The sequence below is a fragment of the Rhinichthys klamathensis genome, unplaced genomic scaffold (assembly GCF_029890125.1).
Source record: "Rhinichthys klamathensis goyatoka isolate OS25496 unplaced genomic scaffold, OSU_Roscu_1.1 h1tg000005l_1, whole genome shotgun sequence".
NCBI lineage: Eukaryota > Metazoa > Chordata > Actinopteri > Cypriniformes > Leuciscidae > Rhinichthys > Rhinichthys klamathensis.
The window spans coordinates 1,971,359-1,984,259 of NW_026606558.1; the positions used below are offsets into that span (position 1 = coordinate 1,971,359).

Genomic DNA, 12,901 nt, shown 5'->3' on the forward strand with positions numbered 1-12,901 from the left:
TACTGGTAATTAATATGACATTACTGTCATTTATTATCTAGTTTCATATACACTAACAATCAAAAGTTTGGCCAATAAGATTTATTCTTAAAGTAATGAATACTTGTATTATGCAATGATGCATTCAATTGTTCAAAAGTGACAGTAAAGGCTTATAAAAAATATAATTCAAATAAATGCTTTTTTTGCTTAAGTCATGGTTTACACAAAAATATTAGGCACTAGCAGTACAACCATTTTTGATATTGATAATAAAAAGCATATTAGAATGATTTCCGAAGGATTGTGTGACACTGAAGACTGAAGACATTACTTGGCTTCTGAAAATTCAGCTTTAATTATTCAGGAATAAATTAAATTTTTAAATATTCTTTAATAGAAAAAGAGTCCTTTTAAATTATAATAATATTTAAAAACTTCTCTTTCACACTTGTGACTTTGCATTACGCTTGTATAACAAATAATATCTGTGGAAATTAATCAAATTTTTTTTTTTGTGTGTGTTCTCTATTGACTTTCTGTTGTTTTACAGAAGGGAGAAATCTGGCCCAACAGCACTGCAGAGGTGAACATCATATTTAAACCACAGGAAGCCAGGATCTACCAGCAGACTGTTTACTGTGAAATCACTGGTACTTACACCATGATAACAGATGATGTTGTGTTAAAAACAATCACTTTCTACTGTCACAGCTATGCTGCTCATGCACACTTGCATTGTTTTCTAACAATGCATTGGTACATTTGCATGTTGCGCTTAGGCCCATCTGCAGGCCTGGAGATCAGGTTTGCATTTATTTGCATGTTTTAGTAAGGTCTGACAATATTCTGGTTGCTTGGATTAGTAGTGACCTAGAAAGACTGACTGTTGATATTGTAGCCAGTGAAATTTAACAGCCTGTTTCATTATGATTTTTTTTGGGTTTCTTATTTGAATGCTCTGTACTTACACAGGTCGTGAATCTCGGTTGCCACTCTGCATACAAGGAGAGGGTGTAGGCCCAAAACTGCAGTTCTGCTTTGACTTTCTAGACATGGGAAATATTGTCATTGGCTCCAAACAAAGCTATACGGTACAATTGTAGAAAACTCATGTAGTATCTTTGTTCTAATCTCAATGGTAAAAGCAATTTGAGCTTAAGTTACATTGTATCCCATTAAATCCTGTAATTATTATTATTCAGTTGTTCACATTTAAGCATCTGCATAACACACTAAAGGTGTAAAATGCGTCCATATTGACATAACATTTTACTAATTAAACATTTTATATTAGAGTGCTGCAATGATCGCAGTTTGTAAGTGTTATTGTCCCCTTCTTAACCTTTAGCGCAGTCTAAAAGACAAAACCACTTAGCGTTACCTCCTCCAAATCATTACACAGACTAAAGCATGTAGTAGTGGTGGGAAGAAACTATTGATGTACCAGAAGAACCCTTCACAGAATTGATTACTGTGAAGCCATAACAAGCAGGATCTCACATCAAATTTAATCAGGATGTTGCTCACAATCTGCCAAATGTAGCATGGACTCGACAGCAGTTTTAATTGAATAATAAAAGCCCCTTATTATTACTGAGTCTTGAAATAGACCAATGTTTGGCTCAGTTTGAATACACTCCACGCTGAATTATGCAAACATTGTGGCTTCCCAATTCCTTTTGTTATTTGAGCTTTTGCATGATCCCAATAATATAATTGTCCTGAAAGTTTTGGATTGTTTGTTTGAGTCTGATTTGTCCCTATGGGCTTCTTTTTGAGATAGTATCCAAGTGTATGATTAAACAACGTAAACTGATCCCACCGGTGAAAGAATGAAACAATTGGACGTTCAGTCTGTGCAGGCATAAACCTGGAGAAATCTACAGACCCTCTTTCTTTTGTGTTTCTTCTCTCTTTCTTCTCTCTGTCTGTTTTCTCTTATTCTTAGCTGCGTCTAAGCAACAAGGGACTGATAAATGGTGTGTATAAACTAGTGCAACCCAGTACAGTGCTGGGGCTTTGCTTTTCCTTAAACCCCTCTGAAGGCATGATCCCACCCGGAGTCTCCAAAACACTGGAGGTCCATTTCTCTTCTGACAAACTGGGTATTTTCTCTGAAGAGTTACACTTTAGTGTGATGGGAAACCCTGAGCCAGTCATTGCCACATTCAGGTAAACCTCACAGATGAACCCTTTATTATATAATAACCCTTTATTTATTTTCAATTTTCAATTATGTAATTTCTGTATGCGTTGCCTTTTGTGTCAAAGGAAAATCATTTCATATTGCATTTAAAAACTAGATGAAATCACTCCCAAAAGGATTACATTTTAGGTTTAGCTGTACATAGTATGATATAAATGATCATTTTCTTATCAGAAGAAACTCTTGTTTTCTCTCATGCTAGACACAATTTATCACCTTATCAAATTCTGTCATAAATGAAATATCACCTAAACATATGAAAAAGTCAAATGTCTTGCTTGGTATCTGTTACAGAAAATGAACCTCTTTTGTCTTGAATTGCTAATTTTCCACAACACTAGTACATGTTTCCAGCCAGTCCCCATTGCTTTCCACCGTTATGTACTAATGGCAGTTTTAAAACATTAACCCAACCGTGACATGATAGATTGCCTTTCCCATTCATACACATTCCACCCTGGTAGGCAACATACTAATAAAAGGTCATAGTAAAACCTTTTTATATTTTTGTTTTACAATTTTATTTATACATATATGGCCACATTCTTTATTATGCTCTGAGTAGGTACTTCTTTTAGATAAGTAAGTAAGTAATTATTTTGTGATCATAAAAAGTATGCTCTATATATAGTATGAATCTGTGTATTGTGAATTTATTCCGGACATACTACATTGCGTTGTCATTATAATGTGATCTACATGCATGAGCTGCGTCGCCTCACTGCCATTTACAAATCTTCTCCTGTGGCCTCATGGGATAGTAAAGTGTCCAGTGGATGCACACTTCAAAATCGCCCCTTGAACTAGTATGTCCTCCGGGTACTGTTTGCCTACTGTTTTATGTATACTGTGAATTCAGACTTACTAGTCAAGTCAAGTCATCTTCATTTATATAGCGCTTTTAACAATGTAGATTGTTTCAAAGCAGCTTTACAGAGATAAACATACAATTTATGGTAACAGAGATTGTTTTGGCTTTATAACGATTTTTGAATAATGTTATTTCCAGCTAAAGTTAGTTTTGATTGATTCACTTCCAGCAAAATTATCATTTGTTATCAAATTAGGGGCCACTAAGATGACGGCGTTCTCTCTAAACAGACTTTAAACGCGAACCTGTGACCTGATGGCGTTCACATGCGCATTAAGAATTGATTCTATAGTTATATTCGTTTGAATATATGTGCGCAGGTTTGTAATTTCCCTACAAACCATGCCTAATCAAACTACTTGTCTTGGCCTATACATTAGATAAAGAATTTTGTTTTATTTTATCACTTCGGGGTACTACTCTTTTTATGTACAATACTATACTATATGGTAGGGAGGTCTGCAAATTTGGATGCAACCCTAGTATTGATTGACCTTAACCAGAATAGATTTTAGAGCAGAAGATTGACCCGAATTGTACATCCTTCCCTTTAATCAATCCCCTCTTATGACCATTAGCAAAAAAACATCAATGTTTCTCCTTCACTCTGTTGTTTTAATCATTAGCTTATGGCTGATTAAATGAACCTGTACAGGCTGAACCTTAATTAAACGAGTGAAGCAGAGCTCTCCTGAAATCTTTCAAACAAACTAGCACAAGCCACTTCCCCTTTGATTAAGATGGATTACCACTGAAAGTGCTGAATGTATACGTTCCACAACTACCACTCTGTCTTGTCATCTAAAAACAATGCCACTCATTCCTCATTATACTGGACTTCACCTCAACAGCCTTTTAGTTTTGTATAATTACTTGTGGTGCACCATTTTCGATGGGCCTTTATTCTTGTTGAGTTTTTTTTTTTTTTTTTTTAAGTTTCCTCATCCCTTCATCTCTTGCAGGGGGTGTTTAATTGGGCCTACATTCCACCTGAGTGTCCCAGAGCTCAACTTTGGGGAGGTGTCCTTTGGTAAATGAACTTGCACTCTCCACTTCATCAATCAGGATCAATGTTAGGGTTTAATCTTTGTTTAGCATATTAGTTGTGTAATCAGGAATCTTCTATCACTGACCCAAGGGTTTCCGCAAACGCTGACATGTCGCCTTAGCAACACTTCACTGGTGCCCATGAGCTTTGGACTGCGGATCCCCGGAGATGGCACAGGACTGGCAAGCAGTACCAGCACGGACCAGGTCACTCAGCTGAACAGAAGTGAATGGGGACTGGGAGACGAAACCAAAAGAAGACCGAAAGAGTTTATCTTATCACCCAGCACAGGCACAGTTCGTGCAATGGCTGAGATGGATATCCAGGTATGTTTGCTCTTTTTGATTCTAAGCCGAGCCATCAACCTATTATCTCGCTGAATACCTCAAAGCGATTTGAATCAATTTCCCTATGCAAAAGCAGAAGTGACCTGTCAAGATGTTGCCTATGACCTGTCCTTGCCACAAACATCAACGGTCTCTCCAGAGACGAGAAACTTTGGTCTTTAAAACTAAGTGCAGCCTTAAACGTCCGTTCAGAGCAGACCTTTTATCACTATTAAACCTCAGACAGCTTGGACTTTTAAAAAAAGGGGCTGTTGTATTCCATTAATAGAAAAACGGGAGGTGGAATATATTGGAAAAGGTGATAAATGAGAACAGTATCTCCAGCCCCTCTCTCTCTCTCTCTATAGGGCTGTGATTATCTCGGCCATGCTCCTTTGGTTGCCAGGTACCTTGCGTACCTGTCATGTGCTGGTCTTTTCCCATCAATGGGAGCTGTCAGCACTTTGGAGGGCTAATCTGTTGGATGTGTCCACCTGTCTTTGTGCTTCCTGTGGATGTTGGTGTCTCCTGTCAGTGTGCAAATGTGCCTCTCCCAGTCTGTGACAAGAATGTGGCTCACTGTGGTCTAATGAGACCTCAGCACAAGAATACATATTAGGGGGTTGCGATTAGTGGAATGGGACAATATTTCCAGATGTATCACACAGCTGGCCGGCAGCATCCCAGACATGTTAGAATAATAAAAGAAAAGCACCTGGAGAGTACTTTGCCATTCTTCTTAGGCGGTAACATTTCGTGGTGACAGTTGTCTGTGATCCCATATGTGAGGTTTCAGAGCACTTAAAGCAATGCAAGGAGAGGAATACTGCAATCTGAACAGTTTGGAATTACGTGAGCGCTATATTTAGACAAGCAGCTGTTAAATCTGTTCAAAGCTTTTATAATAGTGATTTAAACAATGATATATTTAAGTGGGGTTGTTTTATAAAATAAAGACAGAGATATAAAATCTTATGAAGAATATACAGTAAACTACCGTTCAAAACTTTTGGGTCAGTAAGATTGTTTTTTTGTTGTTGAAAGAAATGAATACCTTTTAATATTTATTTAGCAAGGATGCATTGAATTAGTAAAGACTAAAACAACAAATTTTAATTGAAATAAATGCTTTTTTTAATTTACTTTCTAATCAGCACAACATTCTACATTGATAATAAAAAGAAATTGAGCACCAAATCGGTTATTTAAACGATAACCGATATTTAAACGGTTTCTGAAGGATCACTTAACACTGAAGACTGGAGTAATGGCTGCTGAAAATTTAGCTTTGCCATCTCAGAAATAAATTACATTTATATACAAAAATATATTTCGCAATGATTTACTGTATTTTTTATCAAATAAATACAGACTTGGTGAGCATAAGAGACTTAAAAAACGTTACTGACTCCAAATGTTTGAACGGTAGTGTATGTGTGTTTGTTTTTCAGTTAACCTTTTGCTCCAACACGGTGCAAGACTACAATCTGGCTTTAGTGGTGGATGTTCAAGGAGTTGGAGAGGAGGTTTTAGCTCTCCCAATCAAAGCTAGGTAATACACTTTCATTTGGGAAATAAAGTGGTCTTGCTGTTATCCATGCACAAAACTTATCTCTGATTGTTCTGGTAGATGTGTTGTGCCTGATGTGGTCCTCAAGAACCCAGATCTTCAGTTCCAGCACTGTTTCCTGGGTCATCCCTATGAGCAATCATTTGAGCTCATGAATGATACTCACTTTCCTGCATGCTATGGACTTCTGCCTCAGGTGATTCCTCCCAATCAAGTAAAATTTATTGTGTTTTCTATTGCAGCCCTTTCCCATTTTCTAGGTCAGACATTAGAGATATGTATGATTTTCAAGCATATGACACACGTTTCTGTTTGCAGCCGTATGAGGAAGACCCTGCTCTTCTTTATTCCAGTCCTCACGCACGAGGGGTCATCCAACCGTATAGCACAGAACAGATTCCAGTAGTTCTTCAGGCCAAGACAGTGGGCAGCCTACAGGAAACAGCTCACATTGCTATACTAGGCCGTCAAGACCCACCGTTGGTGAGTATATGTACAGTATACGTATGACATTACGGCAAGTGCATATTTGACACTAGCACTCAAAAGTTTGGGGTCGGTAAGATTTTTTTATGTTTTTGAAAGAAGTCTTTTATGCTCACCAAGACTGCATTTTTTAGAAATACAAAATGTACTCATGTTCAATTGAACTAAAGTCAATGGTTTGATTCCCAGGGAATGCATGAACTGATCAAATGTATAACTTAAATGCAATACACAGTTTGTCGCTTTGGATAAAGCGTTTTCCAAATGCATAAATGACATGTATGTGAAAGCAAAAATGTACTGTAATTAGACTATGTTCTTCCTTCAGTTGGTTGGTCCAACAGTTTTTAAGATATCGTTTTAATTAAAACAGCAAGTGTATTGAATAAAAAAGAAAAATTACGCATGTGTCAATGATTAATGCAATATTTGCAAACAACCTGTATTAGAAACAGAGTTGGCTATTATGATGTGCAAAAAGCATAAAAAAACATGATATCTCAGAATAAACTGATTTAGCTTAATACCAGCACATTTGTACATTGCAATAACAAAATGCTAAAGAACAGTATAGAACAAAAGGTGTATTTTTTTATTTTTTTAGTTCCAGAATGTTTCAAAGGCTCTTTAGAATCAGAAGCCTTGCCGCATTTTCACATAAGAGATTGTTCCTCTCTTCAGCTATTACGTGAGATGCTGTGCTAAACAGCCTCCCTTTTTCTGTACTAACGCTATCATCAATCATCAGACGCTGTTTACATTAAAATGATTAAAATGGTTCATTTCGCGTGTACACGGCTTTTTCTCTTTGTCAGAGTTTATCTTTGCTGTTAATAGATCTGTTATCAAAACGGTTTCTGTCACAGTCTTCGGTTTACGTTCTTTCAGTGGGACATCACAAAAATGACATTTAAAAAAAAAAAAATCGCTAAAAATCTTTGATGTGTAATCCTTTTCTCCATAGGAGCTCCTCCTGTCCTGTGTTGGCCAGGGACCTTCCGTCTCTGTCACTGCTGCCAAGCTGAACTTTGGCTGCATTCCCGTGCTGACTGATGTCACAAGGACTTTGCAGCTGTCAAACGACTCCCCAATCCCAGCCAGATTCTTTGCTCAAATGGTGGGTTCTAATGCTAGAGAAGGGATGAAAAGCTTTGGTACTGCTTCCCTTTACCCTTGCAATGTCAGTTTCCTCACCTGATGCCTATTCTACTGTTTTCTTACTCTGGGTCTAATATCATGGTCTTGTCTCCATGCCTTGTGAATGCTCTTTTAGATTAGATTAGATTAGATTAGATTTGATAAGAGTTAGCGTAATACCCTCATATGCCTTTTATAATTCCTAATTTCTCCCAATTTCCATTTTTCGTTTTGGTTGCTCTTTATATTAAATAAGCTCCTTGATTCTCACCACTGATAAATTTAGCATTAGGCTCTGTTTAATTAATCCATGGAAGGATTCCATGCAACCACACACACATACACCAAGAGACTTGGACACATACTGTATACAGACAAACTCATTCAGATATTAAGGGCATCCTAGATTATGTGTCGACACTCATTGGTAAACTGATCCTGTCTTCTCCTCCAAGGCTGAGGACTTTTATACACCCAGAGTTTTTACTAAACATTTTCCAGCTTTAGTCGATCCTGAATTTCATTAGAGGCGCTCGATAGCATGGCTGAGTGCCAGGCAGATGCTGACAGCAGTGCGTCGTGAATTGAAAATACTCACAACGCAGTCTTTCGGTTTTATGCGTCCATCTGTTCAGTTTCTGATAAACAAGTATTGTGAGTTTTTCGGAAAGATATGTCTCTCCTGAGACTGACTTTTGGTTCCATTGTAAAGCTCTACAGCACGATGAAGTTTAAAGCAATCAATGGTGTTAAACCTTCTAATGCAGGTCTGATCTGATTATTGAAATTCCAGCTGGCTTGTTCTTTACTTGATTCCTCTCTCAAGGGGAAATCGCCCCAACCTCGATCTAGCTCCCTATCGACCGGCTCGTCTCTCTGTCTTCCCCTCCTTTATCTCTCTCCCACTTGCTTTGCCACTTCTCTTTCATATGAAGACTTACGGAGTGATCTATGTCTCCCTGCTGACCTTCTTTAGTCCGGCGCAGTTCAAATGATAGGGCCCTCTCTCTAACCTCTACCTGCTCAAAGGCGTTTCCTCCAAGGGCAGCCTACTGCTGGTGATGACTGTGTTGAAGCATAAGCCATTGGCAAACTTCTTTTGTAAATTTAAACAAATACTATTGCATTCTAAAAGATCATGGTTATGCAACAATCATGGATATCAATATGTTATGAATTTCTTTGGAATTACAACATATTTCAAAGGGACCCTTATATAAAGTGTTACCAAAACCCTTTACTACCTCTGATGATCAGATTCAGTGTATTTCTCCAGAATTATTCATGTGGCTCTGCTATGGCTCACAGTTGAGTGCACATGAGATATGAGTGTGGCTCCCCCTGATTGGCCTCGAACACACCGTCTGCCTCACAAACACACTTTGACACACACAAATATATAGGTCCTGCATGACTCAGAGTCCATATCAGTCTGAGGAGTTGGTTATGAAAAAGTCAGCTACCAATTCACTCATGAGGTGTTTGCACGATTTTCTGGAATACTTGATTCTGATTGGACAGTTGTGACCAAGTCAAAACATTTTTATCTAATGACTACTGAATTGCAGCCATGTATTAAGTGGGATAATGTACATTCTGATGATCTTAATGTCTTAGATTGTGCACACTGAAATGGGAAATACTTATCCTTCAATTTCCTCTCTACAGTCTGCTCACTTAGTTTTTCCCTATGAAGACTGTAAAAGGAGAGCATAATGGAAATGATGATAAATGTGCCAAAAGCTATACTCAGCCATCAGGATGAGCCACAATCTTAAGATAAATAAAACGCTATTAATCCGAATCCCTTAACACACCAACACCCGCTCTCTTTACTCAGTCAGAAAATCCCAATTAAAAGTTAATGTGCAGGACATCAATCATTTGGCCGCATTATGAAAATTGATTTGAATCCTCCGCCAACAGTTATGGAAAGCAGTGGTACAAATTAAGCAGCTGGTGGGTTGCACTTTTGCATGCAAAGACAAGCTTGCACTTTTTTCACATTGGTTTATTTCTCGTTATGAGGAAATAAAAGGAAATAATGAAAGTAGGGAGAAAAAGTAGGACAGAGAGGAGGCGCTTAACATATGGGGTTTGAAAGAGGAAAAAACTGCTCATGCATATCCTACATCCCAATACCCTGTTGTATAAGCATATTGTCTGAGAAGGTACTACAGTACATTGTAATTAGAATTTACCTTAAAAAAGTATGTTCTATGTAGTATAAATATTGATGTACTACATCCACCATGTTGTTACTGTCATGTGGACTACAGTTGAGTCGCTTCACTGCCATTCATAAATCCTCTCCCGTGGCCTCATGGGATAGTTAAGTGCCCATCGAATGCACACTCCTGAATCTTGGCGGAAGTAGTAGGTCATATGGGTACTTTTCACCTACTGTTTTTCGAATAGTTACTATGTATTCAAACATACTACTCCTTTGGCGTACTGTATATTTGCATAGTATTCGATTTCCGACGCAGTGGAAGTATTAGCCAGATTTCAGACTCTTGGGTCAGTTAAAGCACAAACAGTGTTCTTCTATTATCTATTCAGTACTCATTATAAAATGGATACATGATTCCAATTCCTTTATATTATCGCCAGTCTTGTGGCGATAGTATAAAGGATAGATCCTACTCCCTTCAGATAAAGAGAATCCTGCTGGCAGCACAAGGCATAGACACACACACTGTATGTTTACATGTTATCACTACATAGCTGCTCATTTAAAACCTTGTTCAATTACAAGACTGAGATAAGATGTTGCTTAATGGTTGGCTTTTGAGTGGCAGTTACTTGTGTTGGAGCCAACCGGGAGGGAATGATCATTAATATTTCTCATTACCCACTAGAAAACATTCCCACTGTGGGATAATTTCCCCTGGACATTACATAAGATAGAAGAATCAGTCCACACACATAAGGGAGTTTACCGTTGTTTTTTGCTTGTGGGTTTTTTTTCATGTGAGTTGGACTATACAGTATATTGTATGAAGTTGATGTATGAAGGATGCTTTAGGTTGTCACTACTGTATATTAAAACCTCTTAACCTTCTCCAGAGCGTCGGCGCACTGAAGCGTTTTTTTATTTATTTAGTTCAAATATACTATCAGATTTAATGTTATACCTTGACAAACTATACATCATTAAAAAGATATAAGACTCAAGATTCAGTATTTGACCACTATTGTATTCTGAGAAACTTATAGTGACAGTTATGTCTTAATTTGTGTAAGGAGTTATGAAATGAAAAAAACGAGTCGATACCTTTAATATGAATTATGAGCGTCAGCTGGTCCATTCATAAAAAACACTCCGTGCTGTCCTCATGATAGCGATTCACAAAACAACGTCCCTGAGGGCTTTTAGCTCAACAATGTGCAGATGTGGAGAAATATTGATATATTCTCATAGATTCACATCATATTTCTATAGACAGGAATAATATTTATTGAATTTATACCCAAATGCGTCGATGTAATCATAATGATCGCTTCTTACTGAGATGTGCTGTGTTTTCCATTCATACCAATAGCATGGGGGCGCTATTATGTCCAATAAAAGTCCATATATGGATCATGAAGAAGACCCATAGTCATGTGACATTCCAGGACGTCACTGAGTGATACAGAAAGTACAGAGATCGCTGTAACATGCAGATAAAGATGTTTTGAAGACAATAAACATGATTGCAATGATATTTGAGTTACCTGTGTTCTTCAAGCCATGCCAGGTATTTCATAATAATAGATTATATTTATAATGTAATGCTAATCGATATAGCTTTCATCATCGTTCAGAACACATTTTCTGTCTGATTTTTTTTTTATCTGAAGCCAAGTTAGATCACAGAAGATTATTTAAAACACTAGACTTGCGTTATATAGTGAGTTTGGAGCGCAAACATAGTTTTAATCTCATAAATGGTCGTGTATTGATGGTGTGCTAAGCTAACATGCTAGCGAGCCCAGGCGCACCTGCCACGAGCAGTTATTGTTTTATGATTTTTTTCTAAATAGGAATGCTTACTGAAATGTTTCAGTGCATTTGATACCAGTTTCAAATATTTAGTGAGAACTTTGATAAAAGAAATTAGGGTTTGAAACCCTATGAATAGCTTGTGAATAGCCAGTCGTTAGTAGCTATAATGCAAACAAAAGAAATGCATATTTAGAGCCATAATAACCAGTCTGGAGAGGTGTAAATGTGTGCAGGGGAGACTGAGACTGAATGGGGCACCACAAAACAATAGAGACAATAGACTGAATAGATGACTCAGAAGATGACTAAACATCAGTTTGCTAATAGAGTCTAATCAAAATAAAGTAATTTGACATGATCTTGAAAAACATTTAACTAAATACAGAGCTTTATACTTATCATTTTCAGATTTTAAATATAAAATGGTCAGACATGTGGCTTTAGCTGCAGTGCATTTCTAGATTGCTCCAGGGCCAACTTCAATTTTATTTTCATGAAGATGTTTCATAAAAATAAATTTCTAATAACTTTACAAAACTTTGAAGCTATTTAAAATTGTTTTTTTCATTATGACAATAATTAATTCTACATTTACAATAAACAACCAAGTGTCAGCTTTCAAATGAGATCATACTTGTGCTTTTAGTGCAAAGGGTTCATGAACTGTATCTGTTTTAGTTTGGGTATGTCATTTCTGGGGATTTTTCAATAGTGGGCTTGAAGCTTAACAGGTTAACCCATTTGATCCCAAAGTATTCCTAGCTAGGTGAGCATTTGTATTTTACTCATTGGATTGGCCAGTAAAATAAACTTTTAAACTTTTCACTTTAGAAGAGTTAGTGAAAGTAAGTGGTTATTTTTGGTCACAATTGTAACTGATAGAAGAGTACAGACTTAAAATTTGCTTAGTTGCTCAGTAAGACCAAAGTTGCAAAATAATTAACACTACCGTTTAAAACATTGGGGTAAGATTTGTTTTTGGAAAGAAAGTAATTATTTTTATTTATCAAGGAAACTTAAAATTGATCTAAAGTGGCAGTGTATACTTTTACATTGTACAAACAAAAAAATTCTGTTTCAATTAAATACTGTTCTTTTTGAAGAATTCAGAAAAAAATGTAATTGTTTCCACAAAAATATTAAGCAGCACAACTTTTCAACATTGATAATAATAAGAAATGTTTCTTGAGCAGCAAATAAGCATATTAAAATCACGTGACACTGGAGACTGGAGTAACAGTGCTGAAACAGAATATATGAAAATATTACTAGCCCCACATTTGG

At 36.9% G+C, this 12,901-nt stretch overlaps 1 protein-coding gene across 1 annotated transcript in view; it reads left to right on the forward strand.

Moving 5' to 3' along the window:
* hydin (HYDIN axonemal central pair apparatus protein) overlaps positions 1–12,901 on the forward strand; it is an 81,355-nt gene that overhangs the window by 25,551 nt on the left and 42,903 nt on the right. Inside the window, exons 9-17 of the mRNA XM_056255010.1 lie at positions 533–632; positions 955–1,073; positions 1,931–2,154; positions 4,022–4,089; positions 4,198–4,433; positions 5,885–5,985; positions 6,064–6,199; positions 6,322–6,486; positions 7,454–7,606. Of these exons, the coding sequence (XP_056110985.1) occupies positions 533–632; positions 955–1,073; positions 1,931–2,154; positions 4,022–4,089; positions 4,198–4,433; positions 5,885–5,985; positions 6,064–6,199; positions 6,322–6,486; positions 7,454–7,606 (1,302 nt within the window). The remainder of the gene's footprint in view (positions 1–532; positions 633–954; positions 1,074–1,930; positions 2,155–4,021; positions 4,090–4,197; positions 4,434–5,884; positions 5,986–6,063; positions 6,200–6,321; positions 6,487–7,453; positions 7,607–12,901) is intronic.